Source organism: Triticum aestivum, chromosome 5B (genome assembly GCF_018294505.1).
Source record: "Triticum aestivum cultivar Chinese Spring chromosome 5B, IWGSC CS RefSeq v2.1, whole genome shotgun sequence".
Lineage (NCBI taxonomy): Eukaryota > Viridiplantae > Streptophyta > Magnoliopsida > Poales > Poaceae > Triticum > Triticum aestivum.
In genome coordinates, this window is record NC_057807.1 from 403423947 (window position 1) to 403444125 (window position 20179).

At 46.0% G+C, this 20179-nt stretch overlaps 3 protein-coding genes across 5 annotated transcripts; 2 read left to right on the top strand and 1 right to left on the bottom strand.

Annotated features, from left to right (window-relative positions):
- Positions 1-1783: 1783 nt before the first annotated feature.
- Positions 1784-6530, bottom strand: LOC123112112 (uncharacterized). Of its 2 annotated transcripts, none has more exons than XM_044533035.1 (5): positions 6073-6530; positions 4678-4776; positions 4347-4509; positions 2976-3090; positions 1784-2385 (listed from the first exon to the last, which is right to left on the bottom strand). In XM_044533035.1, exons 2-5 carry the CDS (start codon positions 4750-4752, stop codon positions 2235-2237), a joined length of 504 nt encoding a protein of 167 aa, XP_044388970.1. In that variant the 5' UTR covers positions 4753-4776; positions 6073-6530; the 3' UTR covers positions 1784-2234. The 2 variants fall into 2 exon arrangements, with proteins under 2 accessions (XP_044388970.1, XP_044388969.1); XM_044533034.1 differs by having other exon boundaries at positions 4329-4509; positions 6073-6529.
- Positions 6531-6697: 167 nt separating this feature from the next.
- On the top strand, positions 6698-9022 carry LOC123112110 (putative F-box/LRR-repeat protein At5g02930). The gene is made up of 3 exons (XM_044533032.1): positions 6698-7748; positions 7827-8003; positions 8158-9022. Exons 1-2 carry the CDS (start codon positions 6743-6745, stop codon positions 7847-7849), a joined length of 1029 nt encoding a protein of 342 aa, XP_044388967.1. The 5' UTR covers positions 6698-6742; the 3' UTR covers positions 7850-8003; positions 8158-9022.
- Positions 8589-11880, top strand: LOC123112109 (protein SRG1). Of its 2 annotated transcripts, none has more exons than XM_044533031.1 (4): positions 8589-8826; positions 10273-10538; positions 11091-11418; positions 11544-11880. In XM_044533031.1, the coding sequence occupies exons 1-4, from the start codon at positions 8647-8649 to the stop codon at positions 11784-11786; spliced, it is 1017 nt and encodes a 338-aa protein (XP_044388966.1). In that variant the 5' UTR covers positions 8589-8646; the 3' UTR covers positions 11787-11880. The 2 variants fall into 2 exon arrangements, with proteins under 2 accessions (XP_044388966.1, XP_044388965.1); XM_044533030.1 differs by lacking the exon at positions 8589-8826 and adding an exon at positions 9737-10029.
- Positions 11881-20179: the final 8299 nt, after the last annotated feature.

The following is a 20179-nucleotide window of genomic DNA, read 5'->3' on the forward strand; positions in this document are numbered from 1 at the left end:
AAGTCGTGCGAAAATCCATGGAACGCTTTACTTGGTGGAAATAATAATACTGTACTGTACTAGTCAACTGATTTCACAATTAAGATCGCTATAAGGCTGGTCATAGTGAAAGTAACATAGGTAGTAACATAGATGCCACATAAGCAAAAATGATGATGTGGCAAGTAGTTAATGAGGAGAGAGGCAAATAGAGTAACATAATATGTTACCATCACATAGCGGTTTCCAATGCATAATGAGTCTACAAAGTAATAAATGAAGGCAACTATGTTACCACACCTATGACACTATCCACTATGAAGGTAGTAACATAGACTAGTAACATATGTATGTTACTAGTCTAAGTTACTCCCCACTATGACCAGCCTAACATTAGCGGGTCAACTAATAAACTCACTGGCAAAGAGGATGTATACTAATTTGTACGTATTTGACCGGATCGAAGTAGATATACATACATACGTACACGCGGACACGTAATGCCCACTTGTCCTGCTGTTCTTCGCCAAAAAGCAAAGAAAACTAAAAATATCTCCTGGCGCTGTCGCCGCTTGCGGCAGATCACACGTTTGGGTCACTGCAAATCTCCTGGTCAGTGGATTTTCCTAGTCCCTCTCCTGCAGGCGACATATATACCAGTAAAAATCGACATCTGTTGGCACCTGTGCGGATAGTCTTGTACTGACGATGTCAAAAGGTATGGCAACGCCAACGCATGATGGGTGAGCTTTGGAGGATTGTGCACAAATGGCAAAAGTTTTTACTCATGAGTCGTATTCGCATCTCTTTTTTTTTTGGGACAATTCACATCTTGTTTGCCTCACGCAAGAATTGGATTATGGATATAAATAGAGTTTCACTGGCGCGAAAGTTATACTCATAAATTCTCAATCCCTATTCCAGTGAGTTAGAAAATGGTTAGCGGTTTTGCTCGACTGAGATTTCCTTATGTTGCACTTTCCTGGATGGACCGGCACTTAAGGAAAATTCAGTCGACGGAAATTCAGTCGACGTTTTTGCCCGACTAAATTCAGTCCGGAAATACTTGTCATCAAAATGGATAAAAGGGGATGGATTTAGATGTATTTTAGTTCTAGATAGATCCTTTTTTATCTATTTTGATGATAAGTATTTTCGGACGGAAGGAGTACTTTGTAAATCTTTGTCCGGTTCAGTCTGCCAATAAGTTCAAAGCACCTCCTCTGCGCCTGTATAATGTTGGTCGAATTCCAGTTGATGTTGGGAAACTTTGTAAGCCTGAACACGAGGTTAAAATTCTGAACACCCAACTTATGGTTCCTTGTGCACTAGCAAACCGTTTTAGGCAACAATGTGCCTTGTCGCTAGCCACTTGCCAATCTGCTGGGCGCATCTCTTTTCACCGTTTCTGATAATAGTTGTTAATCTTGTAAGAAAGTTATAAGTAATGCTATACTAGAAATCTTACATTGAAGGTTGTTAGCTTTCAGTTACTCATACTGGTTCCTCAAACACTGACCAAGCTCTTTTACCTTCCAGTTCAGGTGAGCTGAGACCTCAGGTTTTCGGACTCACCGAAATCTCTATGAGCAACGAGAGAGGTGCCATATTGTGCAAGTGTAAATGTCGTTCGGGTGTTCCGTTCATTTGCTTAAACTTCTGTGTGCTTCACAAGTTGATTTTGTATTCACGTTTGCAACACACAAACACTAGCTTCGCCTAGTTCAGTTTCAGTGTGACATGCATGCTCTGAGCATAAACACGCAGGCTCACCGCATCAAACGAACTGAATCCTGCCAAAACCTTGATCATTCAGGATGCAACTCCTGATATTCAGTGTTCATCCAGGTTTCAGAACACCCCCCTGACAACGTCGTCGAAGAAGTTGTAGCATGTGGACTTGCGCTTGAACATAGCTGCTACTCCCGATACTATATTCCTACTTAAAACAGAACATAACTCTGCTAGAGCCCTTACTTAAGCAGAACTTAACACAAAGTAATGCCAAGAGTTCCTACAGCCGACTGGAAATACAACTGAACTAGGGTCCTAGAGAACTAAAGCAATAAAATTAAAACACGACGGACAGAGCGACAAGTTCAATCATGCATGAGCATCAGCTCACAACGTGATCACAAGTTGAGTCATGGATTCAAGAAAGAGCAGACACCGCTCTTATGATGGATCAGATGGCAACAAGAGGGCAGACAGACGCCGCGCCGCGCCGCGCCTCGCCTGATGGAGCATGTCTAGAGCTATTTCACATGACCAAGGCGCTTGAGGGTCCATAACACACCTTGAGCACCTTGTTCCTGGGCAGCTCTCTTCTGGGGTTTGGGTTCACTGATGCACTCCACAACAGTGTCTGTGAACGTCTCCACAAGAACACTCACCTTGCATGTGAACCTGCAGAGTTAATAGAACATCAGATATGCCCATTTCTATTTCGAACTCTACCTACCATCTTAAGCAAATTATCAACCAGATGCATTTCCACCGCCCAGAATAGAAAACATAAGACATCAGAGTTGTTATTCATTAGCGTTGACGTGGTAGCTAGCCCGTGCTTATGAAACTACAGAAATTTTCTCAAAAGAACATGGACTTCTGGGCTACTTCTGAGTAGCCTTCAGTGTTTATCACCATTCCATTATTGCCGCTGCAGTGTTTATCAGCATTGGATTTACCAACTGCACGATCTTGTATAATTATTCAATTTTCAAACATTAGTGCATGACACATCAGAAATGCAGCTCGATTATCAGCTATGCATGCCATACGAGCTGGTAGTACAGCACAAAGCGTTCAAAGAACACTCAAGTGAGTATAGAATGGCCAGTAACTGTCACACCTTGCGGAGGAAGCCACTAGTGGCTTTGCCTATGATAATATGGATAATGTTACATTTGAGGTAATATAATGCACAATGCGCCTATATCTGTTGAAAGTACATAAAAAAACAAATTAAAGATTCGCCGGTTAATAGGAAAGCTTACAGTTTTGTATGGTCATGTCCATGTTCTTGAAACTCATATGTTGGACTCTTCCAGCCAATTGCACTGCAGAGTTGAGCCAGTCTCGAACTTGCTTCTGGTTCTTCATTTGCACCGCCTATGAATTCAAACAAAATCAGCAATTATAAAACAACAGTTTAACTTCAAAAATAAGATTTATGCATATATTGCTAGAGTGATGCATGCCCAAGATTTTATTTGAAACACTGTATTCTTAGTTACAATATTCTTGAACCAAAATACTGAACATTCAGATAATTAACTTCTTAACTGTATGAAATATTTGAACTGTAATGATCCTTTCTACCCGAGTCATGTCTTCGGAATTTGGACATGACATTTGCCCAAGGTATACATCATCACGAGAAAGTACACCATGCAACAGGTAATTTGTGAAGAAACTGTTAATACTGTATGTAAGATAAAGCACCATCGTTTCCTGACCAAAAGATAAAGCACCGCCCAGAAGGATATAAAGAACATGCTCGCATGCTATCTATATTACGTCAATGGTTTAAACTGGCAATTTTCTAGAGAAGGATTTCACAGTAAACTAAGAATCATTCTAACCAGCTATTGTGAATTTTGTAATCCTGGACAGTCTGCAGAAGCCAGAGAAGTTAGTATCCATGTAAGTTAGTTTCAGTGCTATGTCCACATTACCTTGTTTTCATGCCAGATGAACGTCACTTTCTTCTGATATATCTCACTTCTCCTAATAATTTAAGTTACATGTTATAGTACAATAAATATCACTCCCTCTGCCCGTAAAAAAAATCATGCTTTTTCCACGCAAGAACAGTGTCAGGTCCCTGTTTCTCCGTGGCTTACCAAGATTGCCCCTTAATCCTCTCCATCCCATCGGCCTTTTCCTTAAATCTCATGTGGTAGTTATTCCAAATCTTGCGTGGTAGTTTGTGTGTTCCTAATCTGGCTAATGACTGATGTCAATTACTTCTATGAACGCATGATTAATTAGGGGCAGTTTTGGGGAAATAAGAAGGCCAGTTCTATCATTCATTAATCTATACGCCCAGAAAATTACGCCCCTTTTTTATGATCAGAGGGAGTAAATATACAGATGAGCAGGTTATAAGATCATCCAGTCTCTCATTATATAGGCAGCAATAAGTAATTCAAATTTTCCATTCAAGTACATTGATATCTAAATTTTGGCTAACACAACCACACTAAAGAGATATAACTCTTTGTCCATCTTATATGAAACCATAACATTTTATGTACAGGTTGTATTGATTATTCTGAAATCAATCAGATTTAACAGTGGCTAAAAGAATCATGAGAAGAATTAAAAAAGATAAGAATTTCAAATACCAAGAACATGCCCCTCACCGCAACCATTTGCTTCACCACTGCTCAGCACCACACAAGCAGACTCTTTCGGTGAAGGATCACCATGCCCTTTATTATCACTCTCAATGGCGAGTTCAATTTCCTGCTGCGGTTGGGCAACACACCCTGTAGCTTTGGGCTTTTTGTGCGTGCATAACACCTCCTACAAGTAAAACTATTAGGAGCATTCAAACAAAAAATTGAATTTTTTTGTGAATTACATAAAAAATTCTTCTAGCTGATGAAAGAAGAAAGAAACCCAAGATATCACCGATGTGCTCAAAAGGAAGATGGAAAAGAAATGAATGCAAGAGATGTTGTCATCTTTTACCTTTTCTTCCAACTCCTTCTCCGTTCTTGTATTGATCGGCATGATACTAGGCTCCTGGTACACAGGCGGCACCATAACCACTGAGCGGAAAGGAGTCACCTAAAAAAAGTTAAAAAAGTACTGGTAATTTATATGAAAATGATTTCTTGAACATTGTACCGTAAACTGAGTAGAACAAGAGCATTTATAAACTGATAATTTTACCCAAAAAATCTCCTCTATTATGGACATTAATTACTATAAACTAGAGCGAATCTGAAAGATTGCGATCCAATCGGGGATATCACGATGTGAAGCTTCGACCGAGAGCTACATGAGCGAGAGGAATTAGGGATCCACCTGAGGGAGCGGAAGGGAATACCGGAATAGAGGACGGAGACCGGGATCGATTGGAATTGAGCACGAGCTGCGCGTGCGGTGGGAGGAAAGAAACTAAACCTAGGGCTATGCAACTCGTATTCCCATAGGGCCATAGTCCACTATATATACACATGCATGTGAGGGAAATATGCAGAAAGCCCCTTATACAACGGGGAAAATACAAAGACTCTACATGGCTATAAATATAACTTTGGAGAATTAGGTAATGCACATTAACTAACAACTGGTCCAGATATATGGCTCCAGAAAGCATATACCACAAGTGAGCATGACACTGTATAAAAGAGAGGATCCATTGTATGGCACCTAAGCTAACCGTATGGAAATTTTGGCGAAGATGGCATGTTATGCTGGGAAAGTTCTATGAGGATCTTTCACAAAATCAAACAGCGAAAATAGAAGACAAATTTTTTAAGGTGTTAGAGTAGGCTCACAAAACTTGCGAATGAGAAGGGGATGATATCAGAATGGTTGAGCTGTGGACAACTAGTAGTGCTGAAGAAAACAAAAAACTGCCCTAACATTAAATAGCAAAATGATAACAGCAGAAATACAGCTAAGCGTTTATGATCTGTATGGAACAAACCATTATAAGCTTTTTGTTGAACAAAGATGTAGAAGGACACCAACCTCGCCATTCTTACGTGCTTGCAAATACATACCATAAAAGTTATCACACTACGAGTCGACAATGTTACTTGGTTCAAGCAGGCTCTGGAATAAACCCAAACTATGACAATCTGTCACGCAATTATTAGTCTGCAAAATCTTGAACACCCCTCCTAGTCTAAAGACCATCAATCTTTCAGATCATTATTTCGAGCCAATCAAGGGCACTACACTTTTCCCCTAAGAAAAAGAAGACGGCTTATTCCAATCTGAGTCGCCAACAATAACGCTGCACTGGAGCAGATACTGAACTATCAATTGTGGCATGTACAAGATCAGAAACTGTTGTTCAAACACAATCGCAGAAAGTGGATGATTGTTGTGAAGTCTCAAGTGAGCGCTTACCCGCAACGAAATGTAGGACCGCGCGATGCTCTCGGAGGCCGCACGCGTGCGGGAGGGGGGACGGGCCGGGTTGGAAACCGCGTTTGGGGTCGGGGCCGGTCTCGGGGACGCCGGGCGCAGGGCACCGGATCGAAGCTCGTGCGAGTTGGAGAGGGAGAATATTCAGTTCTCTTTGGGGCTGCAGCCTAGATCTCGCTGGGGAGGGGATGGGTTGGGGCGGCCGGCCGGTGGCATTCATCCAAATCCACCAGGGAGAGGGCCACGGCCACGCGCCTCTAGGAGAACAGGAGGGGGAGGTTCGCGGCGGCGGCGGCAGAGGAGAGGAGACGCCGGAGTTTGGGGTAGCCGCGGGAACATGGGCGGGCCGCCATGGGAGGGTTTAAGGGGACGAGCGGCGAGGAAGAAGACAAGGGCAAAAGGAAAAGGATCGAATAATGGAAAGGCTAATTTTTTTCGTTGAGGGAATGGAAAAGGCTGACGAAAAGGCAAAGCGCCCTGTCCCCCACAGGCCCGCAGCGTGCGAAAGATTCCGAGTTCTGGGCCAATGGAAACTGGGCAAGCAAACCTGGCCCAGCAATAACAGCCCATGACACTAGTGTTAACGCCGAGCGGCCCGTCACAGGAAGCAAAAGCAGCGGGGTGGTGGCTGATTGGCGACGGACGGCTGAGAATGGCGACGGCGACGGAGTTGGACTCCGGTGGCGGCTCGAAGAGGCGGCGGACGGGCGAGGGAGGGGAGCGAGCGCATCCAGGCGCGGGAGCGGCGGAGGAGGACAGTTTTTCGTCGCTGCCGGAGGCGCTGCGGCTGCACATCCTCGGCCTCCTCCCGTTCAAATCCGCCGTTCGCACGGGCGCGCTCTCCACCGGGTGGCGCGCGCTCTGGGCGCACCGCTGGCCGGCGCCCTCCTCGCTCGACCTCCGCCTCAAGACCCACGCGCCCCCGCCGCCGATCCTCGAGTCCCTGGAGCGGCGCGGCCGGCGACGCCTCGACCGGTTCTCCCTGACGTTCCAGATCGGCAAGGGGGACCTCAAGCCCGACGGCGTCCACCGCGTCCTGGACTACGCCGCCGCCTGCTCCGTCGCCGACCTCCACGTGGACTTCGCCCACCGGACCCTGGGCTTCATTTTCAAGCTCCGCCTCCCTCAGGGCGACCCCCACCTCACGCGCCTCACCGTCGGCGACATTCGCGTCGGCCTCTCCAAGCCCTTCTCCGCCCGCTCCCACACCTTCTCCGTCCTCGAGGTCATCTGCCTCGAGGGCGTCACGCTCTCCGACCACACCGTCGAGAACCTGGTCGCCGCGTGCCCACTCCTCCGCACCCTCGACCTGCGCTACTGCGATGGCCTCGATTTCGTCAACGTCGAGACCGCCGGGCCTGAGGAGCCTCACCGTCGCGGAGTGCAGAGGGGTGAGAGACATTTCTACCATGGAGGCGCCCAGCCTTCGCTCCTTCCGCTACAGCGGCTCCTACATCCGCGCCCTAACAATCCCTGCCACCTGCGCGCTCGCCGACCTTTACCTATGCTTCGGCGGACCTGCTGGTCGCCTCCGGCCTCTAGGCACCCCAGTCTGTTTCGAGTCTGCTTGGCCTGCAGGGGTGCCAAGAAATTGGCTTCAGGCACTCACCAGCCTCTCAAACCTGACCGTGCTCACCCTCTGCAGCAGTGCCCTGCGGGTTCGTTGCTTACTGCATTTCATTCCATCGATTTAATTGCATTACTCAGTTACTCACAGGTCATGGCCTTCTTTGCAGAGAGTGTCTGCCGAGGCTCGTGACAGATCGCTAGCCGAAAACGCCGCGTCGTGCGAATTGCGGAATTTGCGAGAGCTGCAGCTGCTGATGTTTGCAATGTACAACAGCAGCGTGGATGACATTTGCGTTTTCATCGTGGCCTGCTGCCCCCCTCTATTAGAGAGGATGTTTGTGCAGGTGAAGATGACCTTGGTTGCTAAACAGATTTCTCTTGCTGCTAAACAGATTGCACTATGGCCATGAGAGATGCATTTATTTAATACTCATTGTATCGTATGCTTTCTCTTGCTGTGCTTTACTTCTTCCTAATGCTTACTATGCTCTGTTCCAGCTTCCAACAAATAGTCACGATTATAGACTGGGCTCAGAACCATCAGAATCAGAGGAAGAGCTACTAGTGGAAAACGGGCCAGTGGAGGAGCTGCGGGGAGATGCGCCACCTGAAGAAGATGGGTCAGAGGAAGAGCTACAAGAAGAGGAAGATGAGCTTCAGGAGGAGCTACCAGAGGGACAGCTATCACAAGAGGAAGATGAGCTTCAAGACGAGCTGCCAGAGGGAGAGCTATCAGAAGAGGAAGATGAGCTTCAAGACCAGCTGCCAGAGGGAGAGCTATCAGAAGAGGAAGATGAGCGTCAAGACAAGCTGCCAGAGGGAGAGCTATCAGAAAAGGAAGATGAGCTTCAAGACGAGCTGCCCGAGGGAGAGGCATCGGAGGAAAATCAATCAGAGGAAGACTGGTCAGATGAAGAGCTATCTGATGGAGGGCAATGAGAGGAAGAGCCAGTAGAGGATTGCCTTGAGAACCTTAAGTTGCTCAAGATGACGAATTTCAAGGGGGGCGACAATGAGATGAGGCTACTAAGGTTTGTGTTGAGGAACTCTACTAGTCTCAACCAATTGCTACTGTTTACATCGAAGAGTGATCGACCAGAGTGGCTCCAGAAGGATCATCTGGACACATCTGATATTCTTGAAACAAAAATATTGCCACTCTTCTCGGTGAGTCTGATGGTGATGCAATTCAGGCATTTCATCGGGAGGACTTTGTCGACGTCTAGTTAATTTTTCGGTAGCGTAGTCTTACAAAATCATTTGCAATGTCAAAGTCTAGCAACTGCTGGGCAAGATATGCATGACTCAGCATTCTGTATTCCATGAAGGATTATGGATAACTAGTGTAGTCTTATACTGTGCAGCCTGCACCTTAAGACTATCTGAAATATCACTTTTTACTTCAGTGTCTATTAATGTTATTGCCTTGCTGGTGTTTTCTACAAACAAACTGACTCGAGTCCAACAACTGAACAAGAAAGTCTTGCAAACACTCTAGAATGCTGAGAATTGTATGCATTATCTTTGTACTCTTCAATCTTCATGTAGCAGTATATACTGATATTAGCGGCAGCGTTACGTTTTTGCAGCATTACTTTTTTCCTTGATAATTGCCATTGTCCCTTTCTTACTAATATTAACGGGTCGCTCCCTTTAGCTTGAAGATTAAATGATTATTGTGCTGAAGTCATAAGAAAACCTGATTATTAACAGAAATCAACTTGAATTGGGCCCGGAAACTGTGGGTCAAAAATATTCTTTCTCAAATTTGACTTATCAGTCACTTTGAATCTGGACAATGATCCAGTTTTTGTCAATACTTTCCCCCATCAATTTAGCTCAGCCTGGCCGGTGGCCACTAGTGCTATTTTCGATCGTGTGGTACAAGATAGGATAGTGGTAGCACTCACAATCTGACTGAAGGATGACACAACTGAAAACCTATGGCTATTAGCTCAGTCGCAATGCAATCTTGACTGGAGGATGATACGATTGTGACTGACAAAGAAGAGTCGCGTTGAGCGTGTCATCCATGATCTCGCCCAGAAAATGACTGGAGGCTATGTATATCCCCCCCCCCCCCCCCCTTCTCTGAACTTCAAGTGAACAGTAGTAACCAAACACATACCCAAGCACAGAAAAAACAGAATGGCTGCGTCCGACGAGACACCGATGGTGCAAGACCTGGCTTCGGCCGGCGTCGAGGAGCCGCCGAGCCGGTACTTAGTGCACGAGCAAGACCGTCATGGCGACCTGCTGGCTGCCGACGAAATGCCGGAGCCCATCCCTCTCATTGACCTTAGCCGGCTCATGGACGCCGACGAGGCTGACAAGCTCCGGGCGGCTCTACAGACCTGGGGCTTCTTCCTGGTGAGCGAGCATCTGTGCATGTGTGCACCTTAATTACTCTTCCCTCCGTTCACAAGTATAAGATGTTCTAACCTTTTTGTGAATTGGATACATATAGTCATGTTTATGTTTGTGTGGTTGTTCATCCATTTCAGGCCGAGTGTAGTCCATATTGAAATATCCAAAACATCTTATATTTGCAACGAAGGGAGTACTAGCTTGTGAAGTTATTGAACTCTTAGTGAAACTGTTTAACTTGTCCAGGCCACCAATCATGGGATCGAGGATTCTCTCATGGATGCAATGATCAGCGCGTCAAGGGAGTTTTTCCGTCAACCGTCCGAAGAGAAGCAGAAATGCAACAACCTGGTGGACGGCAACGGCAAGCACTACCAGGTGGAAGGGTATGGCAGTGACAAAGTCGTTTCCGAGGATCAGGGCCTGAACTGGAACGACCGGTTGCATCTGAGAGTAGAGCCGGAAGATGAGAGGAATTTTGCTAAGTGGCCCAGTCACCCGGAATCTTTCAGGTTACCTACTCCCTTACCTTGAGTGATGTTTTTCACATTTCTAATACTGTATTAGCTACTCCCTCCGTTCGGAATTACTTGTCGTAGAAATGGATGTATCTAGAACTAGATACATCCATTTCTACGACAAGTAATTCTGAACGGAGGGAGTAGTTGCAAAGGAAGGCAGAGTGAGAACTTCAGAAAATTATCAGTGTAAACTGCACTCTGGGTAGGTAGTTAATTGTCTCGTAGCATTTGCGCATCTCTTGCTAGTGGGCCCGTATTACCATATCATTTCCTATAATTAAGTAAGGCTGAAAGTTAACTAATTTTGACACAACTTTCCTTTGTGAATGTAGACTTTTGAGAACTTCTATTAATGACGTAGTTTTCTCGATGTTGTTTCGTGAATTTATTGATTAATTACTTTCTTTGTAAGATATTCAGAGTCTGGGGTGATTACCCTCTTTTCAAAAAGAAAAAAAAAGATATTCAGAGACAATTCATAGAAACTTAATAAAGAGACCAAAATCTTTTATTTCACAACACTATTCTAGAATCTTTCTACAGGGATGTGCTAAATGAGTACGCATCAAAAACCAAGAAACTAAGAGACCTTGTCTTGCGATCAATAGCCAAGCTCTTGGAGATTGATGAGGATCACTTCGTCAACCAGATATCAAACAAGGCTTCCGGGTTTGCCAGACTCTACTACTACCCTCCATGTCCGAGACCTGACCTAGTTTTGGGCCTCAGGCCTCACTCTGATGGTAATCTCCTTACCATCCTTTTTGTCGACGACAATGTTGGTGGCTTGCAAGTTCAGAGAGATGGGAAATGGTACAATGTTCCAGCCAAGCCTCACACACTGGTGATCAACTTGGGAGACTGCCTGGAGGTAGGCACCTACACATACTAGCTAGATACGCACTTCCTCTCTTGAATGGTATATAATGATCAGTGTTATATCCTATTTCCTGAATCCTAATGCTTCATTGACTCGTATGTGAAATTTCGGTGCAGATAATGAACAACGGAATCTTTAGGAGCCCGGTTCACAGAGTGGTGACGAACACCGAGAAGGAGAGGCTTTCGCTGGCCGTGTTCTATGCCGTGGATGAAGAAACAGTGCTGGAGCCAGCGCCCGGTTTGCTGGATGACAAGCGACCACCAAGATACAGGAAAATGATGACCAAGGATTTCGTGGCTGGGCTCTATGAACATTTCCGTCAAGGGAAGAGATTCGTCGACACCCTGAAGATATAAATTATGCGTGTTGGTTTATGGAGTTGTTGCTGTGATTACCTATATGAAATAAAGAGATGGTCCTATCCTCTGTGAGTGGGGGTTTTACCGATCATTGTCATAAGCAACTCAGTTTCGGTTTATTTTTAATTGTTTCCAACAGACGCAAAACTTTGCTCCATCTCAGTAATTAAGAAGAACGGTGTGCCAGTTACTTAGTGGAAACACAGCCACGTTAAGTGTGTGGTCACTTCTCTTCGAGCAAGCTACTTCAACTTCACCGCAAAAGATCACAGATAAGACTCTCGCCGCAACAGCTGCGTGATATCACATTAAGATGTGCCAAGCTATCAGGCACATACAGTATATCGGCACACGGCAACTCCAATTTTCAAGAAGGCAACGACGAAAAAAATTATAAGCTCAATGTTTTAAGGGCACTTCTAGGTGTCGGTCGACCGATCCAACCACGTCGCCTCCCCCGTGGCACGATGACTCCAGCATGGGCCGTTGGATACCCCACCCTCGTCATCCTTCCTACCACGCACGCCTGAGACAAAAATATTATTTTCTCAAATTTGACTTGTCAGTCACTTCCTTGAATTTGATCAATGATCCGGTTTCTGTGCATACTTTCTTGTCAATTCGCAGCTCAGCCTGGCCACTGACCATTTGTGCTATTGTTGATCGTGTGATAAAAGAGAACTATTGGTAGTACTCTACTCAGTCTGACCGGAGGACGACACAATTGAAAATGTATGGGTATCAGCTCAGTCGCAATCTTTTTTTTTTGTCGAAATAGAGGCATAAGCTTTGCGTCATCCATTAATTAAGGAAAAAATAGAGTTAAGGTTACAAATTGACACAAAAGCGTCAAATGAGAATAAAAAAAAGGCCACTACCCTCCCGGCATGAGTTGACCCACACGCTTAGCACTCGCGGTGATCCAAAGCCTCGCTTCTATTTTAATCTCCTCCATAAGAATTGTCGTAGGGGCGGATTTGTGTCGGAAGACCCTTGCATTCATCTCGTTCCAAATAGTCCAACACATAAGCATGATGATAGAAGCCTTTGTTGGAACACACCGTACGCTATGCTAGCACCAAATAAATTTTCTACCCCGCACCCATGATCATGCTACTGGAAATAGATCACTAGATCGGGTTTACCACTAGATGCGCACTCAACGCAGCGGAAGTAGAGTTGGTGATGTGTGTAGTCGTTCGGCCGATCTCCAACGAACAGCGATGTCCCGCGAACAACAATCTCCCGGATCCCTCGAACGACTCCTTGTGGTTCCCTCGAACGGTACATCCAAGCACTACATGTAGTGGTGGACGCACAACAGATGCCACGGGGTGGCTAAAGAGAGGGATAGGCAAGAGGCAGTCGGTGGGCTCCAGAGGCAAGGTTGGTACGAGCGAGCGGGAGACGCAAGACGTACCCAGGTTCGGGTCTCTCCGTAGAGATAACACCCCTAGTCCTGCCGAGTGTGGTTTATATGAAGATGGTACAAGCTTGCTCCTAGAGCTGTTTTGGGGAGGAAGGAAGGCAGGCCAGTGCATAGGATGTTCCCTCTCCGTGTGGTGGATGTAAGTGTGTGTGTGTGTGTGTGTGTGTGTGTGTGTGGCTAATGGAATCGACCCTCTGCATGGAAGAGCACCGGGGGGTCTTATAGGCTGCCCCCCAGGTTACAATGGTAAAGATACATAGACGCGGGGCCGAGTCGCCAGTGTCTTGGAGCCGGCAGCGGGGCGCCGGGTCCGTCGGGCGCGGGTCTTGCCGGGTCCGTCGGGTACGGGCCGTACCGGGCCCACCGGGCACGGGTACGGGCCGTACCGGGCCCACCGGGCACGGGTACGGCCGGCTGCTCAGTGCTGTAGGCATGCTGGGTGGTCGTCATGGGACGACCACGCCGTCTTGCTACAGGGTTGCGCCCCCAGGACACCACCCGCCCTAGGCGGGGGCTTGGTCGGCACGGCAACAGCGCCCGCCGGGGCCGGCGTAAAGGGGGGCGCACTATAGCCATGCTGGTTTGTCGATGAAGGTTTGACTTGGTAGAGCTGGCCGGCTTGTACCGGCCGTCTTGGTTGGGTTGCGGGACCTGGCCGGGTTGCACTGGGAAGCCGGCCAGGGGCAAGCCGGATTGAGGGGCATTGCTAGCCCCAATGTTTTTGAAAGGGATCCGGGTTTCGTTGCCTGATCGGGGACCATCCCCCCAACAGTAGTCCCGGAAGCTGTGAAGGCTCACTAGCTTCAAGCAGGGGGGGCCTTCGCAGTTTCACCCCCCTCAAGAGGCAGCTGGGTTGATGAAGTTTGTGGCCGCCGGGTTCGGCAACACCCACAGTGTGCCAGCTTCTGGAAGTCGTATCACGGGACCCCGTTGTGGGCGGGAAACCAAGAAGTCTGCTGAATCTTGAATGGGAAGGGACCCCCCCCCCCCCCCGCGGCCCGGCGTGGGTGCCACGTGGTAAACAGCGGCCGGAGAGGCCCTGCCAGGCCACGCGCGCGACAGGACGTAGCAGCGAGCTAGGGCCCACCATGGCGTGCCCTTGGCCCTCGTGCGAGGATTGATTATGGCCAACACGGACGGTTGCGCTTCTCGGGGTAGTTAATTTGTGGGGGGAAATGTGCCCACACAATGCGGGGAAGTGTAAAAGCGGGCGGAGCCGATCCCACTTCCCCACGTACGACCGTGGCTATAATATCGGAGGGAGGGGCCGCGGAAATACTCACACATGCACCCCTCGCCTCGTCCTACTTCTCTCTGCCCAACCTCTCAAGCTCGCCGTCGACCGGAACGCCAGGCGCCACCCGAATCGCCCACCGGTCGCGCTAGCTCCTTCTTGCCGCCGAACTTCGCACCCTCACTGAGCCCCACAGATGGCACCGCCAAAGGGCTCGTGGGAGGGGTCCATCATCACCGACGCCCATATCCAGTACCTCCGCGACACTCGGCGGCTGCCGTCAGCGAAGGATGTGGTCGCGCGCTCGCCCGGAGAGGAGGTGGAGCCGCAACCGCAAGCTGGCGAGTGCGTGGTCTTCTACAACCACTTCAAGCGCGGGCTCGGCCTCCTCGCGAGCACCTTCTTTTGCGCTTTCCTCTCTTTCTTCGGGCTGCAGCCACACCATCTGGGTGTGAACGCCGTGCTGCAGCTCTCTGGTTTCGTCACCCTCTACGAGGATTACTTGGGGGTGGAAACAGATGTGGAGCTCTGAAGCCGCCTCTTCTTCCTTAAGCAGCAGGGACCGGAGGCCGGGGCCATGTCCGACTGCGGGGCCGCCGTCGTTTTGATCCTGCCGCACGGGGTGTTCCCCAAGACGCCTATCTAGGATTCTGCCAAGAAGTGGTAGAATACCTTCTTCTACGTGCGGAACGTCGGCGGAGGAGCCGACACCATCAACTTGCCCCCGTTCATCAATGAGAAGCTGCTCGCCAAGATGAACTGGGGTTACATGCCCAAGAACCCGTCGCATGGGGATGCAAAATCTGTGCAGCCGGATTGGGGAGATGCCGGTGCAGGGGGGCTCAAGGGGACGGAACTTGTCGCCGCCTTCATCGCGCGCTGGGTGCTTCCACTGCAACACCGGGCGCACATCATCAGCCAGATAGGTGACTGTCGGGATCCCACCCCGATGTTGTCTGGGAGGCTGCCGGTGGAGCAGGTTGTCGACCGGGTGAACGGCATCTCTAAGGCCGGGTTGGCCCCGGACTGGCGCTTCGGGAAGGCGCCCTACAACGCAGAGTACCCGGCGCTAGTGGTGAGTCCTTGGTCCCCTTTTTCGCAATGTCACAACTCTTCCACCGTCCTGATGCGGCGAGGGAGGTGCTGTTGAATGCAATCTGGCAAACACGTGACGGGACGAGGGCGCAGGTAGTGGCCGTCGAGCAAGCCCGCTCGAAGGGGGCAGAATCTTTTGCCGAGAACTTGGAGCAGGCCGACGCTAAAGCCGGTGAGGTGCGCCGCGCGGGTAAGTCTCCACACCAAGACCTCTTACGAGGCTGGTCGGACGATGATGTGGAGGTTCTGATGCACGACGGTGGTGCAGTGCCATCAGGGGGAGGGGATGGCACCGTCGACCGCCCCAAGACGGCTGCGGAAGATAGCCGTTCCCGGGTCGTCCTGCGTGTCAGCCACACGGGAAGGATGACGTGGCGCCGAAGCTGGCCACGAAGCGCGCAGTGGAGCGACCGGCCGCACGCAGCAACCATGCCGCCAAGAGGGTGCGCCGGGTCATCCCGCCGCCACCAACGAGGCAGGCCATCCCAACGGCGATCAGATAAGTTTCCTTCGCTGATCTCTGTCAATTGCTTGGCCGCATCTTTCTTATATTTTCTTCACATGGCTCAGGACACCTCTTGACTTGGTGTTGGCCACGACGACGTCGCATTCGGAGGTGGCTTCTCATACCGGAGGACCCGGAGCAACGCCATTGACCGAGATGAGCACATGTCTAAGGACACTGGTAGAAAACAGGGCTTTGGTTCACCTAAAAAGAGCATTAATCCCGGATGCATTACAAACCGGGACTAATGTGAGCATTAGTCCCAGTTCAAATGGGACCTTTAGTCCCGGTTGGTGCCACGAACCGGGACTAAAGGGTGCGATGCCTATTAGTACCGGTTCGTGCACCAACCGGTACTAAAGGTTAGACCTTTAGTCCCGGTTCGAGCCACCAACCGGTACTAATGGGGTTTGAGGCATTAGTACCGGTTCGTGGCATGAACCGGTACTAAAGGTCCCATTTTCAAACTCTACCCCCCAGTGGATCGCCTTTTCAGTTTTGTAAAAAGCAAAAGAAAATGATAAAAACTTCAGAAATTAAAATCCTTCCAAATGTAGTTATGTTACTACATGTACTAGTTAGGAAAATTTTAAAACTTAAATTTGGACATGTTTTGTAAAAAAAGTGTAGAAAAAATGTAAAACGGCTATAACTTTTGCATACGATGTCACAAAAAAACGTATAATATATCAAAATGTTCAGCATGAAAATCCGCATCCGATTTTGACGGCCTACGGCCTGTTTGGAAATTTTTAGAATCCTCAAATTCTAAAAGGAAAAAAAGTTATGCTCAAATTTCAGTTTTTTTGAATTTTCGTTAAATCTGGTCAAACTATGGTCAAACTACTTATTCAAAAAGTATTAGTATTACTAAATAATTATTCAAGAAGTATTAGTGTTACTAAATAATTATTCAAGAATATTAGTGTTACTAAATAATTATTTCAGTTTTTTTGAATTTTGGTCAAATCTGGTCAAACTGTGCTCAAACTATGGTCAAACAATGGTCAAACTACTTATTCAAGAAATATTAGTGTTACTAAATAATTATTTCAGTTTTTTTGAATTTTGGTCAAATCTGGTCAAACTGTGGTCAAACTACTTATTCAAGAAATATTAGTGTTACTAAATAATTATTGTTTTTTAGAACAATAGTTTCAAACTCAAACAATGAAATGTGTGACTTTATGCTCAAGCTAAATTCCTGAGGGTTAATAGGATTGATATCTTACTATTGTCAGGAAAACAACAAATGCAGACTTGGAAACGAGGGAGAATAGAACCCGAAAGTTAAGCGTGCTCAGGCTGGGTAGTGAGAAGATGGGTGACTGTCCAGGAAGTTAGAAGATTTGGAATGATGATGGGTGATTAGAGATTAAATTGGAAAATAATTCAGAAATTTGAAAATCGATTTTTTTAAAAAAATATCCAATTTTCTTTTAAAAAAATCAAAATAAATTAAGAGTTGACCAATATGATACTCATACTGAAACTTGATATGGTCATGAAATAGTCTTTGGTGATATAATATTAAAGCAATGAAGGGAAATTAAGAGTTTATTGTGGCTTTCAAGAAATCAAGATGGGGCATGAAGTAAAGATGTTGGTTAACCAAGAGAAAGCAAACTCTCGTGGGGAGGACGACGCCCAGGGAATCGAACGGCAGAGGACGCGCAAATTGAACGGCTGGGGGCCGGCGCCTAGCAGTGGCCCATAACAAAACAGTAAAAAGCCAACGCCCAAAAGAAAAAAAAACAGCAATGCTCATGCTAGTATGATTTTCTTCTTCCGATGAGGGTTGCACTGGAATCAGTTGTGCCCCCCGCAAAAAAAGTCAGAACCAGGACCCATTCCTTGATCACTTTAGCTACTTTTCAGTTGCTTGAAAATTTATTTTAGGGTCAGTCCTTTTTTTCCCACTGTCTTATGCACTTGATGAGCACTGCAACGGGCATGCAGCCGATGCACGCAAGCTTTCTTTAGCGTGAGTACTAATAGGCGGACCAAAAATACTAATCGGCATGTTTCTTGGCTAGTGCCAGTTTAAATTTAAAGAGAAATTTTATGGTGCCTTTGCTATTTGATAGTCGTCTAAAGAAAACAGGTTCATGCTAATATTTTCTTTTTATGTGTTTTTTTTTCCTTTTTTTTGTCTTGAGTCATTATTTATGCACTTTAGTTGTTGCCTGAATTTTAAATTTGGGTCAATTGATTTCTTTTGGCCTTTGATTTTTGCTTTACGATTCGTGCTGTATTTTCTTTTTTGCCTGTGCTACTTGTTGTACTGGACTTGTTTGTTTCGATTGACAACATATTTGGGTCAGTCGATTGCCACTGGACCGAAGCCCGTTAAGAGTGCGATCTAGCCTTCATCTCTATCCCTTTGTTTGTATCTTTTGTGGGTATTTTGCTTCATTCTTTTATTTCAGTTTTCTGCTTCTATGCGTTTTTTCTCTCGTTCCTTTATTAGTTAATTTTTGTTATTTTGTGGATTGTTGGCCCTCCCCTCTATCCCTTTTTTATTTTTTGTTATTTTTTTTGCTTTGGTTTTTTATTTTTCTTTATGGTCAGTTTGTTTTTCTTTTGTGGAATTTTTGGATATTGGGTCAATGTAAATGTATAAGCACAAATACTATAAGGTACATGGAAAGATTGCACTATTATATAATTATTATTCTTTGCATACTGTAAAATGTGCAATTTCAGTGCAAAGTGGCGTGCAAGTTTTATTTTCTTTCTTTTGAATGGGTAATACCAATGTCAACAATTCATTTTATATAAAACCTCATTATTTTGATCTTTTCGTTATTGTTTTATTCTTCTTTAAGTTAATAATATTGCCACTAATTCATTTCTCCTTAGGAAACTTTTTTGTGAAAGTTTCACTATTGTATGCATATTGGGAAAAAACGCAATTTTTGTGTATATTTTGTGCAAAAAATTTTATTTTAGATTTATTTCTATGTGTGTAAGTATAAATGCAAGTACTAAATAATATGTGTGTAAATTATAGTATAATGTGAAAATTGCACTATTATATGCGTATTCTTTGCATATTTCAAAAAAAATGCAATTTCAGTGCAAGTTTTGAAATGTTTTTCTTTTTTTATTTGTTTCTAAAGGGTTTCGTTTTTTTAGAAAACTTCATTATTTTGATTTTGTTTTATTTTTTATTTTCTTTGTTCTGAAAGGGTAATACCAATGCCACGGATTCATTCTTCCATAGAAAACTTTATTTTTTTGATATTGCTTTAGTTTTTATCTCATTGTTTGATTTTGTTTTAGTTTTCTTTTCTTTTCTTTTGTAAGGATAACACCGGTGTCACTAATCCATTACTTTTTAGAAAACACATTTTTTTGTGGAAATCACACTATTATATGCTCATTTTTCTATAATTTCACTATTATATTTTCCTATAATTTCACTATATTATAACAACATAGTATATCACCGAGCATACCTATGTGGCTATGTATGGGCTTGTAATATACTGTTACATATGGAGCTGCCTTGCATGTATGCATGGGCTTGTAGACAGCAATTAAGTGGATGTACTAAATTGATACGGCAACATCATGGAGGGGAGTCGTCCTCGCATGCATTAGCTCCGACTGTGGCGTTATTACTTGCTCCTAATAGTCACGGCCCGAAGAAATCGCAAAGAGACAAAAAGTGACTGACCCAAATATGATATTCAGTCGTATTGACATGTAGTCAATCCCTTTCTTGATCAATTTCTCATCACACACAACAAAAGAGTCTATTCAGGGGGAGCACAAGGTCGTTGGGCACAACAGAGGTAACCAATGGTGTTCAGTCACACAAGATAGAACAAATCATCCCTAGGTCGTCATAGATAGAACAAATCATCACTAGTTTGTTATGGCGATCCGACAACCTGGTTCCCATGAGAGCAACATGATACCTGCACCGTCATGTTGATGCTTCGGGCAACGGGGGCATCATGATGACGGCCAACAGGGCAAGGTACATCCCAACCAGTGGCGGAGCTAGCCGAAGATCACTGGGGAAAAAACAAAAATCTTCAGTGTTTGGGGAGGGGGGCAAATGCTAACACAAAGTCTAATCTAAGCCTCCCTAAATATTTTTTCTTCAAGAATTGATG